Here is a 19,486-nt window from a genome sequence, read left to right as displayed (position 1 = left end):
AAAAAGCTTTGGATGAAGGAACGTTTTCCAAGTCCCACAAAGTACACCCACTTTGGTAGCCACTGGCTTGCCTGTGAGGGAGTTCAGTGTGTGTTGCCTTGTTCTTAGCTTCCCCTTCCACTAGTGGAAATGGCAGAGTGCAGAGTAGATGGTCACAGTGGTGACAGCACAGCCCCTAAGCACAAGCTTTTATGTTAGACTTTCAGTACTAAGCCTGAACTGCGAACCAAGCAAAGTAAAATGTAGCTCTGCAGATTTTTACAGGAATTTTGGGCAGGTGAGAAGATGATCTATAGCGTTAACTATGGAACATAAGAATTCCCCTTATTTCTTTCTCCAGGCACGGATTTTATTTTTATTGTTGTTCTCATCAACATTCAGTATTGCTGTACTTCCTTAGTACTGTCCTTGCTTTAAATAGATTATGAAAAGCTGTATAGGTTTTGAGTGACTGATAAATCATAATGCATTCCACTTGATTTTTTTCAGCTCTTCTTTCCCTTCCAACTTTATAAAGATGTTAACTGTGTACCTCCTATGTAATGGAAAGATTTTTTTAACTGAAATAATTCTATCAAACTAGAATAAGAATTCACACTGATTTATAATTATTACTAAAAGTATAGTAGTTGAATTTTTTGACATTCAGAAAAATACTGCCATACGTTATTCATAACAATCTGTTTTAAAACGTGTGCCTCATATTTCACAATTGTTCTGAGTTATACCTTCATGCTAAGATGTGCTTAACCGCTCCCATCTGGCTTATCCTCTTGATCCCAGAAAAATTTCTTCAATTGAAATCGCTGTTAATGTTCTTACACTTTTAAAAAGCAGACTTTCAATAGTAATGTAGCAACTGATCAGCTATATTTAAAAACCAATTTAAAAATTCATCTGGAGTCCAAGCTCAGAATTATGACTCTTGTGTTCCAACCAACGCAGCATGCACTCTGGATCTAACTTATCTGATTTTTTGGCACAAATTTAAACATTTCGTGGGAAGTGAAAACATACTTCAGTTCCTAGGTAAATAAGAGTTATATTAAGGTGGCTAAGTTGAGGCAATGTAACCAGTCAACCTGGGGAAATACACAGCTTGTTAAAGTGGTAATACTGGTTTTTTAAAAAAAAAAGTCAAGGTGTGAATATTGATTTCAGATTTTTTTAAAAGAGAAAATTCAAGGGCCTTTCCTTGTGAAACCCCCTGATTTCATTCTTATCTGTCCCTCTTCAGAGAGAAGCATTATCTTTTTTTTTTAATATGCACGATTTTATACTTTTATATAAATACAGTGTTTCACTGTTCAGTAAAGAATAAATTTCTGTAAGTTGTTATGATAATGTTATAGTTTTGCATGTTTTTGAACTTTATATATATTATACTATACAAATGCTTTGAGGCTACTTCTTTTGTCGATGTTATATTTTTGAGATTTATACATGTTGCCGTAAATAGGTAGATTTAGTTTGTTCATTTTAGCTGCTGCATAGTGTTACATTTTATGAATCTATCAAAATATATCCTTTTAAAATTTAAATATATTGGGGTTTCTACTGTTTTGTTTTCATAAACAATGCTGCAAGTAACATTTTAAAATTTCTTCTTGTGTATGTGTGTTAGAGAGTTTCTCTAAGATATATACATATGAGCAGAATTACTGTTAGGCAGTCTGCATCTTCACCTTTCCTAGACATGCCAAATCGTGCTCCAAAGTGGTTGTTCCAGTTCCATCAGCAGTAAAGGAGAATTCCTGTTGTATCTCATCTGGCCAAAAGTAGGTATCGCCAGACTTAAAATATTTGCCAATTTGACAATTGTGAAATGATACCTCATTGTTTTACTTTCATTTCCCTTATTCCTAGTAAGGTTAAAAATCTTTTCACATATTAAGTGACCAATGGATTTGCTGTTTTGTGAACTGCCCATTTTTCTGTTGGGTTATTGATTTCTGTGCATTCTTTACATGTTCTGGATGCTAGTTCTTTGTTAGTTACATGTGTTACAAATATTTTCTCCCAGTCTGTGGCTTGTATTTTCACTATTTGTGTTGTACCTTATTGTGGAAAAAAAAAAGCCTTATTTTTAATATAGTAATTAATCTTTAAAAAAAACAGTCAAGGGGTGAGAGATAAAAGGGAAAAAGGCAGAAGCAAACCAAAAAATCTACTGAAGAGTGAATAAAAATATTGCTGCTGATTTACTTGCTTTGTTATTTCTATCTCAATATTACTTCTAGTTTTCATTACATTTTATATTAATCTTCTGTTTATTTATCTCAACAGTTTCCATGAGTTGTCAGTATTTCTACACACAACTGTCTTGCAGCCACTTCAAAGGTTACTTAAAGAATTGTAATATTTCCAGATACTTCCAGAGAAAAGGAATAATGATGTCATTATTACCTGTCATCCAAAACTATATTTGTTCCCTTGGCTTTCAGGAAAAAACAAAATTTTACTTCCTCTTGCATTCATGCTTGAGGTAGTCAGAAGTAATCAAACTCACATATAACAAATATTGGCATAATGAACTAATATATGGGGAAACAGTATTTGAAGTTATTAAGAGCACAGTCATGTCAAAGATGCCTGGATTTGAGTCCTAACTCTGTCAATTAATAGTCATGTGGCCTTGGGTAAATGAGTTAACCATTTTATACCTCAATTAACTTATTTATGACACACTGAACATACTATCTGTCTCAATGGGTTGTTTTTAAGATAAAAAGATACAGGGTTCAGCAGATAGACTATGATATTGCACATAAGAAAGGAGCTGTTAATATTTACCATAATAGTTATATTAATAATTCAAAAATAGTTTGATAAAATATGTAATAAACTTCATATTAATCAAATCCCAAGTACCTTATTCATCTTTCATAATAAGCCCAGACTGTTAAAAACACAGTGGATTCAGTAGCAGCAAGTATTATCTCTTGATCCTGCTGTAACTCTGAGTGACCCTGAGCAATTCTCTTAACCTCTCTGGGCTTATCTTAGATTTATCACTTACAGAATGAATACCTTAAGTTCTTGTCTTGACCTTAAGAATTCATGCAGCATTTTAGGGGTAGAACTGAAAGGATGAAGGAATAGGAGTCCCTAGGTTATAACTAATATGAACTTTTATTCTAGGTACTCCAAGAATGGATCCTGTTTGCAGGAAGTAACTCTGAGAATGACCTAGGTGGTTCAAAGAAATGAACCAAAATTAGTAAATTCCATAAATAATCAGTCTGGTCCTTCTGCCCTTCATACAAACCACAGGAACAGAAAGAGTCTACCGCACATTCATATTAAAGTAAGACATGCATGTAGGTAGTGTGATGGAAACGTGTTCCAAGCCTGCTATGTGGAGAATTAGTTTAGGTTTAGATTCAGCCCCTATGTCTGTTTCCTGCAATACTTGTTTTTAAAAAATCTATAAACAGTTTCCATTATTAGACACACTCTGAAAAGAGGGAAGGCATTCTCAGAAAAACTACAAAATCATCTCAAATATTTCAACACTGTTTTGAACTACTATCAAAGCATAGTGAACCATGGATGCTTCATTTATCAGAAAGTAATTTGGTTTCTAAATACTTTCGACTAAACCTTCTCTAGAGAAAATTCAGCTATAGTTGCTAATCGATAACACAGCAAGATCCCTGACTTCTACAGTGTCTGTTTCTACTCGTTAACAACACAAGCCAGATTTTAAAAGTTTAAAAAACTGTGTAAGAGAAAAGAAGTCTGTGAAAGATATGCATCCATGACCCAGTTTGTTTAACTTAATGTTATTTCACTTTACTAGACTTATACAGACCAAAAATAATATATTCTCAATATTTCAAAATACCGATGGGCCAAGGCTCATATAATATGTGCATAAGTGCTTGGAAGATAATATCTTCCGCTTTAAGTAAGCAAAACTTCAAAGTTAAAAATGATAATCTGCTCTAATAGTTAAAATCAGTCTTTTAAAATTTTCTCTATAGTATTTCTTTATATACTCCTCTACACAATCACGATTCAAGCTTTATTTATCAATAATTTTTCCCTTTCTGGAACGCTAATTTCATGAACCACAGGCATTATTAACCTTGGAAAGTAATGATTAGTTTGTTTTTCTCTCATACACAGTGGCATTCTTCAGGATGCAATAGCTGTATATTTAATATCAAATACCATTTATTAAGGTAATTTTCATATTATGAGATTTTCTTTGTTTGATGCTATTCATCAGTACAGTTTCCTCAGAGGTACACTTAGCAGTCAGAGGTATACTAAGTAGCATTAATCAGACAGATTCATGACTGTATGTCAAGACCAATTCTGGTAGAAACGATCACTCTGCAGTTTCATGGAAGCAACCAACAACCTCAAAGGAGTTGTCAGATTCTAAGTACTATCTAGGATGAAGACTAGTCTAAATGCCATAAGAATAATGGTGTGGTATGGTCATGGGAGGAAAAATACTCCATGAGATCAAAACCTTTTAAATCAATTTACAATTGTGCCCTGTAGAAGGGATTATGAAGGGAAGCAAACAAGGTCAGGATCCTTTCCAAAACCAGATAAATAGCTGATGGTTAACAGTTATTAACGGCTTGCTATTTTTCTGACACTCTAATGCATGGATTATCCCATTCCACGTTCCCAACAGCTCCCTGTGAAGTGGGTAGTATTATCTTCACATTTTACACATGAGGGAACTAAAGCTTAGGTTAAGCAACCTGCCCAAGGTCAACGGGACCTAGAAAATGGCAGATGGAATTTGAACAAATTAACCAGAGCCAGAAAACCATCTCCAATCTAAATCTCCCAAGAGGAAAAGAATATGACACACTAAGACACCAACATAGCTCATTATTAAGTGTATTTAGGCACCCATATCAAGTCAAATACTGCCCTCCAATATTTGGGGGCCTTTAATACCTTAGACAGAAATTTTGTATCTTCTTCATCCCCTGTAGAAAATCAACAACTCAGCGTTTGAGAAAAAGACAAACTGAATATATCGAGAAGAATTTACACTTGTGTTAATTCAGGAAACTGCACAGCATATTTTATGAAATAATTATAGCAGCTGTGTTACTATTCCTTTTTACCCAAGAAAAAGCCAACTCATATGCATATGACTATTTTTTACTACCTATCCCCAACCCTCACTTCTACTCTATTTACACTTCAGGCCTCACATTCATGTATATTAAATATTAATTTAGTACAGTGTAATTTAAAACATTAGAAACAGTGAGAAATTAAAGTTCCATTTCTTAGAAAAAATTCATGAAGAGTAGTTTGAATACTGCTTTTCTTGTATAAATAACCATACAGAGCAAGCATATATTCTATGTTTTGGCAAACTGTCATACTCCTTTCTAAGTGTGGGTCAGCTCCCACCATTTCATCCTTTGCACTTTCAATGTCATGAAATAGCTCCAAGAGTTCTTCTAACGTGAAGTTTTTTTGCTGTTGTAACCTCCTCTGGGACATGTCTATCCTATTCATCACAACCCTTTCCTCTTATGTCAAAAAATTTGCCAAAAACAAGTTCGCCTTTACCAAGTTCCTCTGTCTGCATACGTAGAGTCTCTCAAATGGCAGCAGTGCCCCAGGATCAGCTATTTCTTCTATAACTCCATTTATATTTGATTCTAATTTCAATTTCTGTGTTATCGCTATTTCTTTATTTCATTGTACTTTTCATCTTTGTTGGCCAGTTACTTTTTTTGATTATCCATTTGCGTAAAATGCCACATGAGTTTATCAGAGAGAAGGAAGCAAGACAGCTACACACTCTGCTGTCTGTGCATGAACTAACAGATGTGTTGTGTACAATCACCAACAGATTCTGAATGAAATGATGTGACCGATCACTGATCTTGATGCACATTTACTATTCATGTAGTGACTTGTAAGCTGAAGAGCCAGTAGCAAAGTTTATACTTTACACAGCTAATCACAGTGTGATTAATTTGAACCATGTTTTTGGGAGACTGGTGTTATTTAATTAAACCGTGTTAAGTGAAATTTGTGTATATTGGAACCATGCAAAGCGAGGAATGCTTGTATATATGTATTGAAAAGATTCTCAATGATATCATCTCTATGTTGTCAACTTCATATATAAATGGTTTTCTTCTTTTAACAGTTCTTTCCCCCACTAAATGCGAAGGACTTATATTCACTGAGATAAAGATTTTTCCTACATATGAGAAAGTATCCCCTATGGCATAAGACAACTTCTCTATTGCCACTCTGCTTTTCTATCTTGGAACTCCTTACATAAACTTTAGGTTTCAGAAAGGTAGGAGCATTTGTCTCTAGAATCCACAAAAATGCCAAAGAAATTCTGGAGACTAAATGATTTGCCTCTGGCACTCTCCTTCTTAAAATCCTTCAGTAGCTCTCTACCGTATGATAAATGCTTTACCATGGCATACAAGTTCCTTTATAATTTGACCCCTGAATATCCCTCAAAATTTATCTCCTGACACCTCCTGCCTAACACTCCATAACCCCCAAACAGGGAAATGCTCTTGCCTCCAAGCCTTGGTTTATGTCATCACCTGTCTGTAAACAGCATACATGTCTACTAACTATAGTATCATTAGGATAACTTGCATCCTCAAGATGCGGCTCAGATGTTGCCTCTTTCCCTGTTCTCTAAAAACTCCCCCACCTCCAGTGCCAAGAAGTTTAGGGATCCCTCAGCCGTTGCTATAAAAATTTTCACATCTTAATCATTGCACTTGTTATAGCATAATATACTTTTGTGATTTACTTTAGTATCTATTTCCTTTTTTAGACAGTAGGCTACTTGAAGGCAGGAACTATACCTTGTCTACCAATACTGGTTTCCTGAATGAACTGTAGGACAAAAGGATGTGATTAAAACAACTGCAGCATTCCAGAGTTAGTGACAAATTTTATCTCAAAACTGCTCTTTTGTTTGAAGCAACTTCCTTGTATCTTTTGCTTCTGTCTAGTCTCAGGAAGCTGAGGCAAAGGTGGGCTAACCTTATACATGATCATGTGAAAGGCAACATCACTGAGACATTAGTAGCAGATTAACTAGTTCTACTCACCCTACCTAAATGGGATGAAGCGTGTTTGGAGCCAGAGGACCTAGGCAAAATAAGACAGGTGAGAAGGGTCACTGACTTGAGAAGCAGCCCTTGGGGAGGAAGATAACCACTAGCACCAGGTGAAAGGGCACAGTGAATTACACTTTCGAGCAGCAATGTTCATTCACTGACTAATAATATGTGCTTGCTATGTACCATTAACTGGGCTGAAATACCACAGTGAAAAAATATAGACCTTGCACTTAAGGACTCCTAAATCACTCATCTATTTCCCTTTAGCCCACTGCTACTGCACTGTTATCTGAAAGCCAGTATTAAATTGTCCTTTTCTGTAATGTAATAATAGCATTCCTTTACAGATCAGGTGATTCCAAGTATCTAATAAAATCTGTCAAACACTACAGGACTCATATGTCAGCAATGCCTTTAGGAATACAAACAAAGGTTTGTAGCCATGTTTTGGCCAAAATAACCAGGGTAACCTATGGCAAACTAGAGAAATAGTGGTACGACACCCATAGCTGATCGAAAAAGAAGCCTTAAGCAAGAATTCAGAATGAGATAAAAAAAAAATCAACAACCATGAACATGTAAGTACTACTTGAGGTAAGGCAATAAAGTTCCTGAAGTTTTAAGAATAGGGAGTTTAATTGTTTTCAAAAAATTAAATAGAAGAATGATCCCAGGTAACTGGAGAGATTGAAGAGAATTAAATTAGAGAATGAATACCACACAGACCTCTCTATTCTACCCACCTCCCCTTCTTCATGGAACATACTTCCCTCACGCACACAACAGACTCCTACCCACCTCGGTCCCAAACTCCTCACAATATTGACCCATTAACCTACATTAATTAGTACTCAGTTTTTACCTTGGCCCCATCAACTCTAGTTGTAGTCCTTCTCAACTAGTTCTCGTGGAGAAAAAGAGTATGACAAACTAATTCTCAAAATGGTGCTTAATGACCGATAACAGCTTTTTCTGAGGACACAGACATTTTTTTTAAAACCTTCTGGGAACTGAAATACTTTCAGCCAAATGAATTTATCATTAATGTTAGGATGTCAGTCACAAGAGGAAAAAAGCTTTGGATGAAGGAACGTTTTCCAAGTCCCACAAAGTACACCCACTTTGGTAGCCACTGGCTTGCCTGTGAGGGAGTTCAGTGTGTGTTGCCTTGTTCTTAGCTTCCCCTTCCACTAGTGGAAATGGCAGAGTGCAGAGTAGATGGTCACAGTGGTGACAGCACAGCCCCTAAGCACAAGCTTTTATGTTAGACTTTCAGTACTAAGCCTGAACTGCGAACCAAGCAAAGTAAAATGTAGCTCTGCAGATTTTTACAGGAATTTTGGGCAGGTGAGAAGATGATCTATAGCGTTAACTATGGAACATAAGAATTCCCCTTATTTCTTTCTCCAGGCACGGATTTTATTTTTATTGTTGTTCTCATCAACATTCAGTATTGCTGTACTTCCTTAGTACTGTCCTTGCTTTAAATAGATTATGAAAAGCTGTATAGGTTTTGAGTGACTGATAAATCATAATGCATTCCACTTGATTTTTTTCAGCTCTTCTTTCCCTTCCAACTTTATAAAGATGTTAACTGTGTACCTCCTATGTAATGGAAAGATTTTTTTAACTGAAATAATTCTATCAAACTAGAATAAGAATTCACACTGATTTATAATTATTACTAAAAGTATAGTAGTTGAATTTTTTGACATTCAGAAAAATACTGCCATACGTTATTCATAACAATCTGTTTTAAAACGTGTGCCTCATATTTCACAATTGTTCTGAGTTATACCTTCATGCTAAGATGTGCTTAACCGCTCCCATCTGGCTTATCCTCTTGATCCCAGAAAAATTTCTTCAATTGAAATCGCTGTTAATGTTCTTACACTTTTAAAAAGCAGACTTTCAATAGTAATGTAGCAACTGATCAGCTATATTTAAAAACCAATTTAAAAATTCATCTGGAGTCCAAGCTCAGAATTATGACTCTTGTGTTCCAACCAACGCAGCATGCACTCTGGATCTAACTTATCTGATTTTTTGGCACAAATTTAAACATTTCGTGGGAAGTGAAAACATACTTCAGTTCCTAGGTAAATAAGAGTTATATTAAGGTGGCTAAGTTGAGGCAATGTAACCAGTCAACCTGGGGAAATACACAGCTTGTTAAAGTGGTAATACTGGTTTTTTAAAAAAAAAAGTCAAGGTGTGAATATTGATTTCAGATTTTTTTAAAAGAGAAAATTCAAGGGCCTTTCCTTGTGAAACCCCCTGATTTCATTCTTATCTGTCCCTCTTCAGAGAGAAGCATTATCTTTTTTTTTTAATATGCATGATTTTATACTTTTATATAAATACAGTGTTTCACTGTTCAGTAAAGAATAAATTTCTGTAAGTTGTTATGATAATGTTATAGTTTTGCATGTTTTTGAACTTTATATATATTATACTATACAAATGCTTTGAGGCTACTTCTTTTGTCGATGTTATATTTTTGAGATTTATACATGTTGCCGTAAATAGGTAGATTTAGTTTGTTCATTTTAGCTGCTGCATAGTGTTACATTTTATGAATCTATCAAAATATATCCTTTTAAAATTTAAATATATTGGGGTTTCTACTGTTTTGTTTTCATAAACAATGCTGCAAGTAACATTTTAAAATTTCTTCTTGTGTATGTGTGTTAGAGAGTTTCTCTAAGATATATACATATGAGCAGAATTACTGTTAGGCAGTCTGCATCTTCACCTTTCCTAGACATGCCAAATCGTGCTCCAAAGTGGTTGTTCCAGTTCCATCAGCAGTAAAGGAGAATTCCTGTTGTATCTCATCTGGCCAAAAGTAGGTATCGCCAGACTTAAAATATTTGCCAATTTGACAATTGTGAAATGATACCTCATTGTTTTACTTTCATTTCCCTTATTCCTAGTAAGGTTAAAAATCTTTTCACATATTAAGTGACCAATGGATTTGCTGTTTTGTGAACTGCCCATTTTTCTGTTGGGTTATTGATTTCTGTGCATTCTTTACATGTTCTGGATGCTAGTTCTTTGTTAGTTACATGTGTTACAAATATTTTCTCCCAGTCTGTGGCTTGTATTTTCACTATTTGTGTTGTACCTTATTGTGGAAAAAAAAAAGCCTTATTTTTAATATAGTAATTAATCTTTAAAAAAAACAGTCAAGGGGTGAGAGATAAAAGGGAAAAAGGCAGAAGCAAACCAAAAAATCTACTGAAGAGTGAATAAAAATATTGCTGCTGATTTACTTGCTTTGTTATTTCTATCTCAATATTACTTCTAGTTTTCATTACATTTTATATTAATCTTCTGTTTATTTATCTCAACAGTTTCCATGAGTTGTCAGTATTTCTACACACAACTGTCTTGCAGCCACTTCAAAGGTTACTTAAAGAATTGTAATATTTCCAGATACTTCCAGAGAAAAGGAATAATGATGTCATTATTACCTGTCATCCAAAACTATATTTGTTCCCTTGGCTTTCAGGAAAAAACAAAATTTTACTTCCTCTTGCATTCATGCTTGAGGTAGTCAGAAGTAATCAAACTCACATATAACAAATATTGGCATAATGAACTAATATATGGGGAAACAGTATTTGAAGTTATTAAGAGCACAGTCATGTCAAAGATGCCTGGATTTGAGTCCTAACTCTGTCAATTAATAGTCATGTGGCCTTGGGTAAATGAGTTAACCATTTTATACCTCAATTAACTTATTTATGACACACTGAACATACTATCTGTCTCAATGGGTTGTTTTTAAGATAAAAAGATACAGGGTTCAGCAGATAGACTATGATATTGCACATAAGAAAGGAGCTGTTAATATTTACCATAATAGTTATATTAATAATTCAAAAATAGTTTGATAAAATATGTAATAAACTTCATATTAATCAAATCCCAAGTACCTTATTCATCTTTCATAATAAGCCCAGACTGTTAAAAACACAGTGGATTCAGTAGCAGCAAGTATTATCTCTTGATCCTGCTGTAACTCTGAGTGACCCTGAGCAATTCTCTTAACCTCTCTGGGCTTATCTTAGATTTATCACTTACAGAATGAATACCTTAAGTTCTTGTCTTGACCTTAAGAATTCATGCAGCATTTTAGGGGTAGAACTGAAAGGATGAAGGAATAGGAGTCCCTAGGTTATAACTAATATGAACTTTTATTCTAGGTACTCCAAGAATGGATCCTGTTTGCAGGAAGTAACTCTGAGAATGACCTAGGTGGTTCAAAGAAATGAACCAAAATTAGTAAATTCCATAAATAATCAGTCTGGTCCTTCTGCCCTTCATACAAACCACAGGAACAGAAAGAGTCTACCGCACATTCATATTAAAGTAAGACATGCATGTAGGTAGTGTGATGGAAACGTGTTCCAAGCCTGCTATGTGGAGAATTAGTTTAGGTTTAGATTCAGCCCCTATGTCTGTTTCCTGCAATACTTGTTTTTAAAAAATCTATAAACAGTTTCCATTATTAGACACACTCTGAAAAGAGGGAAGGCATTCTCAGAAAAACTACAAAATCATCTCAAATATTTCAACACTGTTTTGAACTACTATCAAAGCATAGTGAACCATGGATGCTTCATTTATCAGAAAGTAATTTGGTTTCTAAATACTTTCGACTAAACCTTCTCTAGAGAAAATTCAGCTATAGTTGCTAATCGATAACACAGCAAGATCCCTGACTTCTACAGTGTCTGTTTCTACTCGTTAACAACACAAGCCAGATTTTAAAAGTTTAAAAAACTGTGTAAGAGAAAAGAAGTCTGTGAAAGATATGCATCCATGACCCAGTTTGTTTAACTTAATGTTATTTCACTTTACTAGACTTATACAGACCAAAAATAATATATTCTCAATATTTCAAAATACCGATGGGCCAAGGCTCATATAATATGTGCATAAGTGCTTGGAAGATAATATCTTCCGCTTTAAGTAAGCAAAACTTCAAAGTTAAAAATGATAATCTGCTCTAATAGTTAAAATCAGTCTTTTAAAATTTTCTCTATAGTATTTCTTTATATACTCCTCTACACAATCACGATTCAAGCTTTATTTATCAATAATTTTTCCCTTTCTGGAACGCTAATTTCATGAACCACAGGCATTATTAACCTTGGAAAGTAATGATTAGTTTGTTTTTCTCTCATACACAGTGGCATTCTTCAGGATGCAATAGCTGTATATTTAATATCAAATACCATTTATTAAGGTAATTTTCATATTATGAGATTTTCTTTGTTTGATGCTATTCATCAGTACAGTTTCCTCAGAGGTACACTTAGCAGTCAGAGGTATACTAAGTAGCATTAATCAGACAGATTCATGACTGTATGTCAAGACCAATTCTGGTAGAAACGATCACTCTGCAGTTTCATGGAAGCAACCAACAACCTCAAAGGAGTTGTCAGATTCTAAGTACTATCTAGGATGAAGACTAGTCTAAATGCCATAAGAATAATGGTGTGGTATGGTCATGGGAGGAAAAATACTCCATGAGATCAAAACCTTTTAAATCAATTTACAATTGTGCCCTGTAGAAGGGATTATGAAGGGAAGCAAACAAGGTCAGGATCCTTTCCAAAACCAGATAAATAGCTGATGGTTAACAGTTATTAACGGCTTGCTATTTTTCTGACACTCTAATGCATGGATTATCCCATTCCACGTTCCCAACAGCTCCCTGTGAAGTGGGTAGTATTATCTTCACATTTTACACATGAGGGAACTAAAGCTTAGGTTAAGCAACCTGCCCAAGGTCAACGGGACCTAGAAAATGGCAGATGGAATTTGAACAAATTAACCAGAGCCAGAAAACCATCTCCAATCTAAATCTCCCAAGAGGAAAAGAATATGACACACTAAGACACCAACATAGCTCATTATTAAGTGTATTTAGGCACCCATATCAAGTCAAATACTGCCCTCCAATATTTGGGGGCCTTTAATACCTTAGACAGAAATTTTGTATCTTCTTCATCCCCTGTAGAAAATCAACAACTCAGCGTTTGAGAAAAAGACAAACTGAATATATCGAGAAGAATTTACACTTGTGTTAATTCAGGAAACTGCACAGCATATTTTATGAAATAATTATAGCAGCTGTGTTACTATTCCTTTTTACCCAAGAAAAAGCCAACTCATATGCATATGACTATTTTTTACTACCTATCCCCAACCCTCACTTCTACTCTATTTACACTTCAGGCCTCACATTCATGTATATATCATGGCAGAGCTTATTATTTCCTAATAAAATTAGAAACTCTTTTTAAAAAAGCCAAGTATTTTACCTACCTCCAAGTGTACCTCACTTTGGATATACAAAAGTTACAATGTGACTTCAAAGTTTTAGAAGTTATTGCCCTAATGTAATAAAAAAAGAGAGCTCCAAAATTCTATCAGTGACTTTCTCCTACATGTGAATTTTGTCCCCATCATTATCTGAAGGGTTTTCTTTTATTTTTCTTAAGACCCTGTCTTTGGTGGGCACCACTTTCCTGGATTAGGACAGCACCCTAATTCCTATTGCTGAGGAAAGGAATTTAAAACATTGACTTTGGGCTCAACTTCAGAATGAGATCTTAGGACCTGAAGAGCGCCCAGATCCTCATGGCACCCAAATACATCAAAGTAAAACTACATCTTACCTTAACACCTTGCATACCAGGGGGCCCCATTAATCCAGAAAGACCTTGATCACCCTAAGAACAAAACACAAACAGAGATTTAATATTATGAAAGAGAACTGAAAATTATGAGTTCCTTGCTGCAGGATTTCATCTTGGACGTCCAGATCTTACTGCATTCATTTCTGATCTCCTCTATCTGGCTCAAGGTCCACCTCGTTTCTGGGACTGTTTGAGACCTTTTCTGAGGCTCCCAGCCCTTATCTCTTCTACTGCTGATTACCTGGATAGTACTTCCCCACCTCTAAGGCCCTGCTTCTTTTTCTCTGATGTCCTTTTCTCTAGGAATGTACTTACTTCCCAAATTCTCATCTTTCCCAAAGTTTACCGTGCTTTAAAAATGTAAAGGAATCTACTTAAAAATTCTACCAGTGCTTTGTGAGGCAGCTGGGGACAGCTCAGGCCTGCCCTTCTAGGTGAGGACCTGCAGCCCGATGGGACTCCCACGTGGAACCTCAAGGCAGGGTTGGGGGGTGGGAGGCAGGACTGGGCTCTCGTCATGCACCAGGGAAACGGGCACTTCTGTTTCTGGGGCTGCAGTGAAAATTTATTGGGAGGACCGTGTGTTTGACTTCACAGACCCAACTTCACAAATTAGGGCCTTCTGTCCCCACACCCCAACCCCTTCCCCCAAATGTGATGAAAGCCTGCGAGCAGGGTAGGAAGAAGAAATTATACCAGTGAGGGGGGAAGGAGTGTCTGTGGTGGGTAGAATAGACAACGACATAGAGGAGGCTGTGTGAACTGACAAGGATGAAACATGTCAAAGTGGAATGGAGGTATAATCTTAAACCAGTTTACTCGTGGTACACTTCTTCTTCGCCTCTGTTCCTTTCCCTCTTCCTGCTGTGACAGAGTTATTGTGCATGAAAAAAAAGTATGTTCTTTGAAAGAAAAAAAGAGTACTTAGTTAATAACCCTAAATAAACTCGTTAATGACTATTTAGGCACTATTAAATTTTCAGCGTATTATCTACTTTAATATGTCATCAAATTAAACAATCAGAAGGGAAAAGGATGTTTCTGATTAACTATAAAGTGCTTTTCCATGTTTAATATTTTAATGTTTTTTTGCTCAGTGTTTTATTAATATATATTTTTTTACACATTTCTCTGATAGAAGGAAAAGAAAACTGCACTAGGAAACAGGAGACTGGAGGCTCATCTCCTACTAGCTCTAATCAAGGGTAAATCACTTGATTTCCCTTCAAAGTTTCTCCATCTGAAAAATGAGAATAATAATATCACACTTGTCTTGTGGGAAAGGAAAAATGACCACTATTTAAAAGTTATCTTTGTTTGCCATTGAGGTCCCACAAGAAATTAAACACTTAGGTGTGCTCTATGAGAGATGTTACTTACAGGATATTACATGCAGAAGGACGAGAATCTGCATTGCTTTTATTGTTTCATCATTGACTACATATTTATTGTAAAAATAGCTAAATGTTGAAAATAAAATTCAATCGTTTCCCAATCCCCCAATACTCACACCAATTTAATGTTTGTATTTTATTTATTTGTATTTATATTGTATATGTATAAATATCCTGCCTCCTCAGTATAATTGAACCTAATTGTATGTAAATATAATTTCTGAGAAATTGTTTTTAAATGTTACCATTTAAAAAATATCTCATTTTGAAAGTTGGATTTCACTTAAAGCTCAATGAAAACATTCTATTAAATCCTATATCTTACCATATTTCTCCTATATAGTATTGATCACAGTTAGTCTATGAGTAACTCAAAAAGTTAAAAAAAAAAAAAACCCACTGACATACTTCCAAGTCACAGCTCTCAGGCTGAATCACCCTATATTTTATACAGATACTGTACACATACTGAACCACCCTATATTTTGTACAGAGAAGCCACAAGGGAAGATAAAAATAAGCATCTGATAAAATCTGAATGCGTAATTTGGGGAGTTTATTTAAAGCAGTCACCAAAAGAGAGTGGATGTCTAATTTCTAAATTTTAAGTAAGAAATCAAATGTTTTATATTTAGAGATTTTTAAAGATGGCATTTATGTTTCTCAGATTGCAGAATTTTTTTCCTTGTAATAATTAAGGGACCAATGAAAATACTGTTTCTAATAATAAACTTCCATTCCTTTTCTAAATTATTTAGATTCGGTGAACTCAGTTCCATCACAGCAATGAAATTCTTACAGTTCTAGATCAAATTTGAGGATTTAATTGCTAGTATAATATCCATTAATGTGATGTAATTTTTCTTACATTTACAAGAGTTTCTGTAAACCAATTAAAGGATACGATTTCAACCCAGTAACCACAAAAATTATTCAGGGATTTTAAAAGTTTGTGAATGTACACTACATAAACAAAAACATCCTATAATTGTACCACATTCATCAAGTGCATGTCTAAATAAAGCTTCCCAGATATATACCTAAATACTTGACTTGTATTCATCCTCACTGGAAAACAATATCTTCCTCTTAATAAAGATTTTCGCTGCTATCTTTACTTTGAAACATTAGTTTCTTTTTATCTAAATGCATATGTGTATTTGAGCGCATTATGATAAAATAAAAAGCATACTGTACTGAAAGTCAGAAAACTTAGATACATCTTAATTCATCTACCTGCTATCCACTTAAATTCTATGAATCTTGTTTTCCCAACTAGAAAAAAGATAATGATAACCGCCTCCCTCACTGTTACTGTGGGACTTAAACAAGATACGTATGTAGAACTATTCTAGAAATAAAGGTGTAAAATGGCATTAGAATTTACAATGTCATCCATACTAACAGCAACATTTTTGAGGTTAGGACCAAAAGTATCTTGTTCTAATTTTTTGCCCCATCTGTTCCTAGTTCACAGGTAGCACAAGGGCATGACAGAGTAGACAGTCAAAAAAATTAATGGTATGATTTAAAGTGAAAAGTTGGGCTGATAATACTGTTTACTTGATTCTTCAAATATTTCTTCCTTCATTAAAATCCAATCGTTATCTATATATTCTGTCTGAAATCAAGTAAAATCTACATTTAAAAAAGATAAAAATGATTTTTAAAAGCTTGAAATATATCACCATGATTTTATTTCATGGACGAATAATTACCTTTTCTCCAGAAACAGCATGACCTGGGGAAAAACCTGGATCTCCTTTGGGGCCCTAAATAAAACAGTTATAAAACACTTGATGAAACATAAACTATATATATCATACTTCTTTGGTTGTATGCATTGTCAGATGCTACACACATTATATGGTCTTGAATAAAATTATGTATTTGAAATTGAGATGTACAAGGATTATTTACCTTTTTAGTGTATATTTCACTTATCCTTAATTTTAAATGTTGAGAAGATTCCTAGAAATTCCCCACACATACCTGATTTTTCTAATCAATAAAGTTATACTACAATTGAAACACCTTTTTTTTTTTATAGGTAACTCTTGTTACTTTTACTTTTTTAATTAATTTTTATTGGAGTATAGTTGCTTTAAAATGTGTTAGCTTCTACTGCACAGCAAAATGAATCAGCCATACATATACACATATCCCCTCCCTTTTGGATTTCCCTCCAATTTAGGACACCACAGTGTATTAAGTAGAGTTCCCTGTGCTATATAGTATGTTCCCCTCAGTTGTCTATTTTATACATAGTATCAATAGTGTATATGTGTCAATCCCAATCTCCCAATTCCTCCCACCCCACCGCTTTCCCCCTTCATATCCATACAAATCCATACATTTGTAGAGATGTGGATGGACCTAGAGAGTGTCATACAGAGTGAAGTAAGTCAGAAAAAGAAAAGCAAATATCGTATATTAACGCATATATGTGGAATCTAGAAAAATGGTATAGATGACCTTATTTGCAAAGCAGAAATAGAGACACAGACGTAGAGAACAAATGAAACATCCTTCTTCAAGGGAACTACATAAAGGCTCTATTAACTTTTCCATTTTTGTGACATATTGAGTTATAATTCCTATTTTAGCATGGGAAAATAGTTTTTAATAAAAGAAAACTGCTTATAATAATTCTCAAAATTTTAAAACATCATTCCAACTTTAAATATTTTCCAAAATCTTGCAATGTACATGCAATACTTTTATAATAAAACAAAAATAAAAAACCCTTTAACTGCCAAAATTATTTTTATTCTGCTATAAAAATAGATATTTTGCATACTTTGGGAATCTTTATCTTTTATATATCAAGAGAAATACGACATTAGGTTTCAACAAAAATTTTTTGGTACAATAGTAAAGTATTCTTTCTTTCTTATTATGCATACTAGCAAAATATCTCCTTTTCTATTTCATGCTTCATAAAATACAGAATTGAGATCTTTATCATTCAAATTCTGACTTCATTACCATTCTTAGCTAATAATAATTTTCCATTTCTGAATGTTATTTTCACCCTATGGGAAGTAGGGAAACAGTCATGTCTTCCTTCACATACTCAGGAATACTTTTTTTTCTTTCATTCCACAGAAATTTATTGAACAACTTCCTGAACACATAGGGATGAACAAAACAGGTAAGTTATCTGTCCTCTTTAGGCTAACATTCCAGTGTGAGAGAAAAAAAATAAAGAATAAATGGAAATTTTGAAAAATACAATTTCTTGTATAGATAAGTGTCAGGAAGAAAGCAGCAGCTGGGGAAGGGAACTGTGACCAGCCGGGACACAGAGGGCTCTTTTCTTGGGTGCAGTGGGAGGAACCGTCCCTGAGAAGGTGATCTGACCAGAGAATTGAAAGAGGTAAGGGAGGGAGTTATAAATATATCTGAAGGGAGATCACTAAGAGCATCCCCAGCAGAGAAAAGAGTAAGTGCAAAGGGCCTGAGGTTTGTCTGAGAAACAGCAGGTTGCCCGATGTAACGAGTGCTAAATGGAGAGAAGCAGGCATGCACTTCAGAGAGACAAAAGCGGCCAGGACACAAAAAGAATTATAAGGCCTTATTTGTGGTTTGGCTTTTACTCAGATCTGTCTTCACTTTTAACAAGATACCACTGGCTGTAGTGTTGAACAGACATTATGGGGGTTCCAAACACAGAATACATATTGAAAGCAGAGCTGACAGAATTTCCAGGACGAGAAGTGAGAGACAGATTGGCATCAAGTCCACGTACAATGGGAAAACAACAAAGATGGAAAAGATTGGGGAGGACAGTAGGACTGGATGACAGCTATAGTTCTCTCTCAGACATGTTAAAAGCAAGGTGTCTCTTAGATTTCTAAGTGGAGATAACTGTGTGTGCTGTTGGATGCTGAGGCTGGATATCAAAAGTCACCAGAATATAAATTGTATCTGAAACCATGGTAAAGAGTGAGACTACTGAGAAAAAGTGTAAATATAGAGAAAAGAAGAGGAAGGAGGATGGTTCACTAAGTGTGTTCTAATATTTAGAAATTGGAGGAGGAAAGACAGCAAGAGAGAATGAGGTGACACAGCATGTAAGTTGAAAGGCAAACAAGATGATTGTGTAGCCTCCAAGTGTAGAGAAGACATTTTCAGAATGAAGACATGGCCAACTGTGTGTGTCCACTACTGCTGAAAAAATGAGTCACGTGAGGAGAGGCTGCTGGGAGAGATGGAGGTGGTTGGTGACCTTGATAGGTGCCGTATCAATGGAGTGGTTAAGAAGAACACATGAAGGTCA

The 19,486-nt window shown here is 34.9% G+C and overlaps 1 protein-coding gene across 1 annotated transcript in view; it reads right to left on the bottom strand.

Moving 5' to 3' along the window:
• The window catches only part of COL24A1 (collagen type XXIV alpha 1 chain), a 423,812-nt gene that overhangs the window by 351,797 nt on the left and 52,529 nt on the right, over positions 1-19,486 (bottom strand). The window contains exons 6-7 of the mRNA XM_024119550.3: positions 16,923-16,976; positions 13,790-13,843 (exon numbers count right to left, since the gene is read on the bottom strand). Coding sequence (XP_023975318.1) covers positions 13,790-13,843; positions 16,923-16,976 — 108 coding nt within the window. The remainder of the gene's footprint in view (positions 1-13,789; positions 13,844-16,922; positions 16,977-19,486) is intronic.

This window comes from Physeter macrocephalus, chromosome 4 (genome assembly GCF_002837175.3).
Source record: "Physeter macrocephalus isolate SW-GA chromosome 4, ASM283717v5, whole genome shotgun sequence".
NCBI classification, from domain to species: Eukaryota; Metazoa; Chordata; class Mammalia; order Artiodactyla; family Physeteridae; genus Physeter; species Physeter macrocephalus.
The sequence above is the reverse complement of the archived record's forward strand: the minus strand, read 5'-3'. Positions and strand labels throughout refer to the sequence as shown.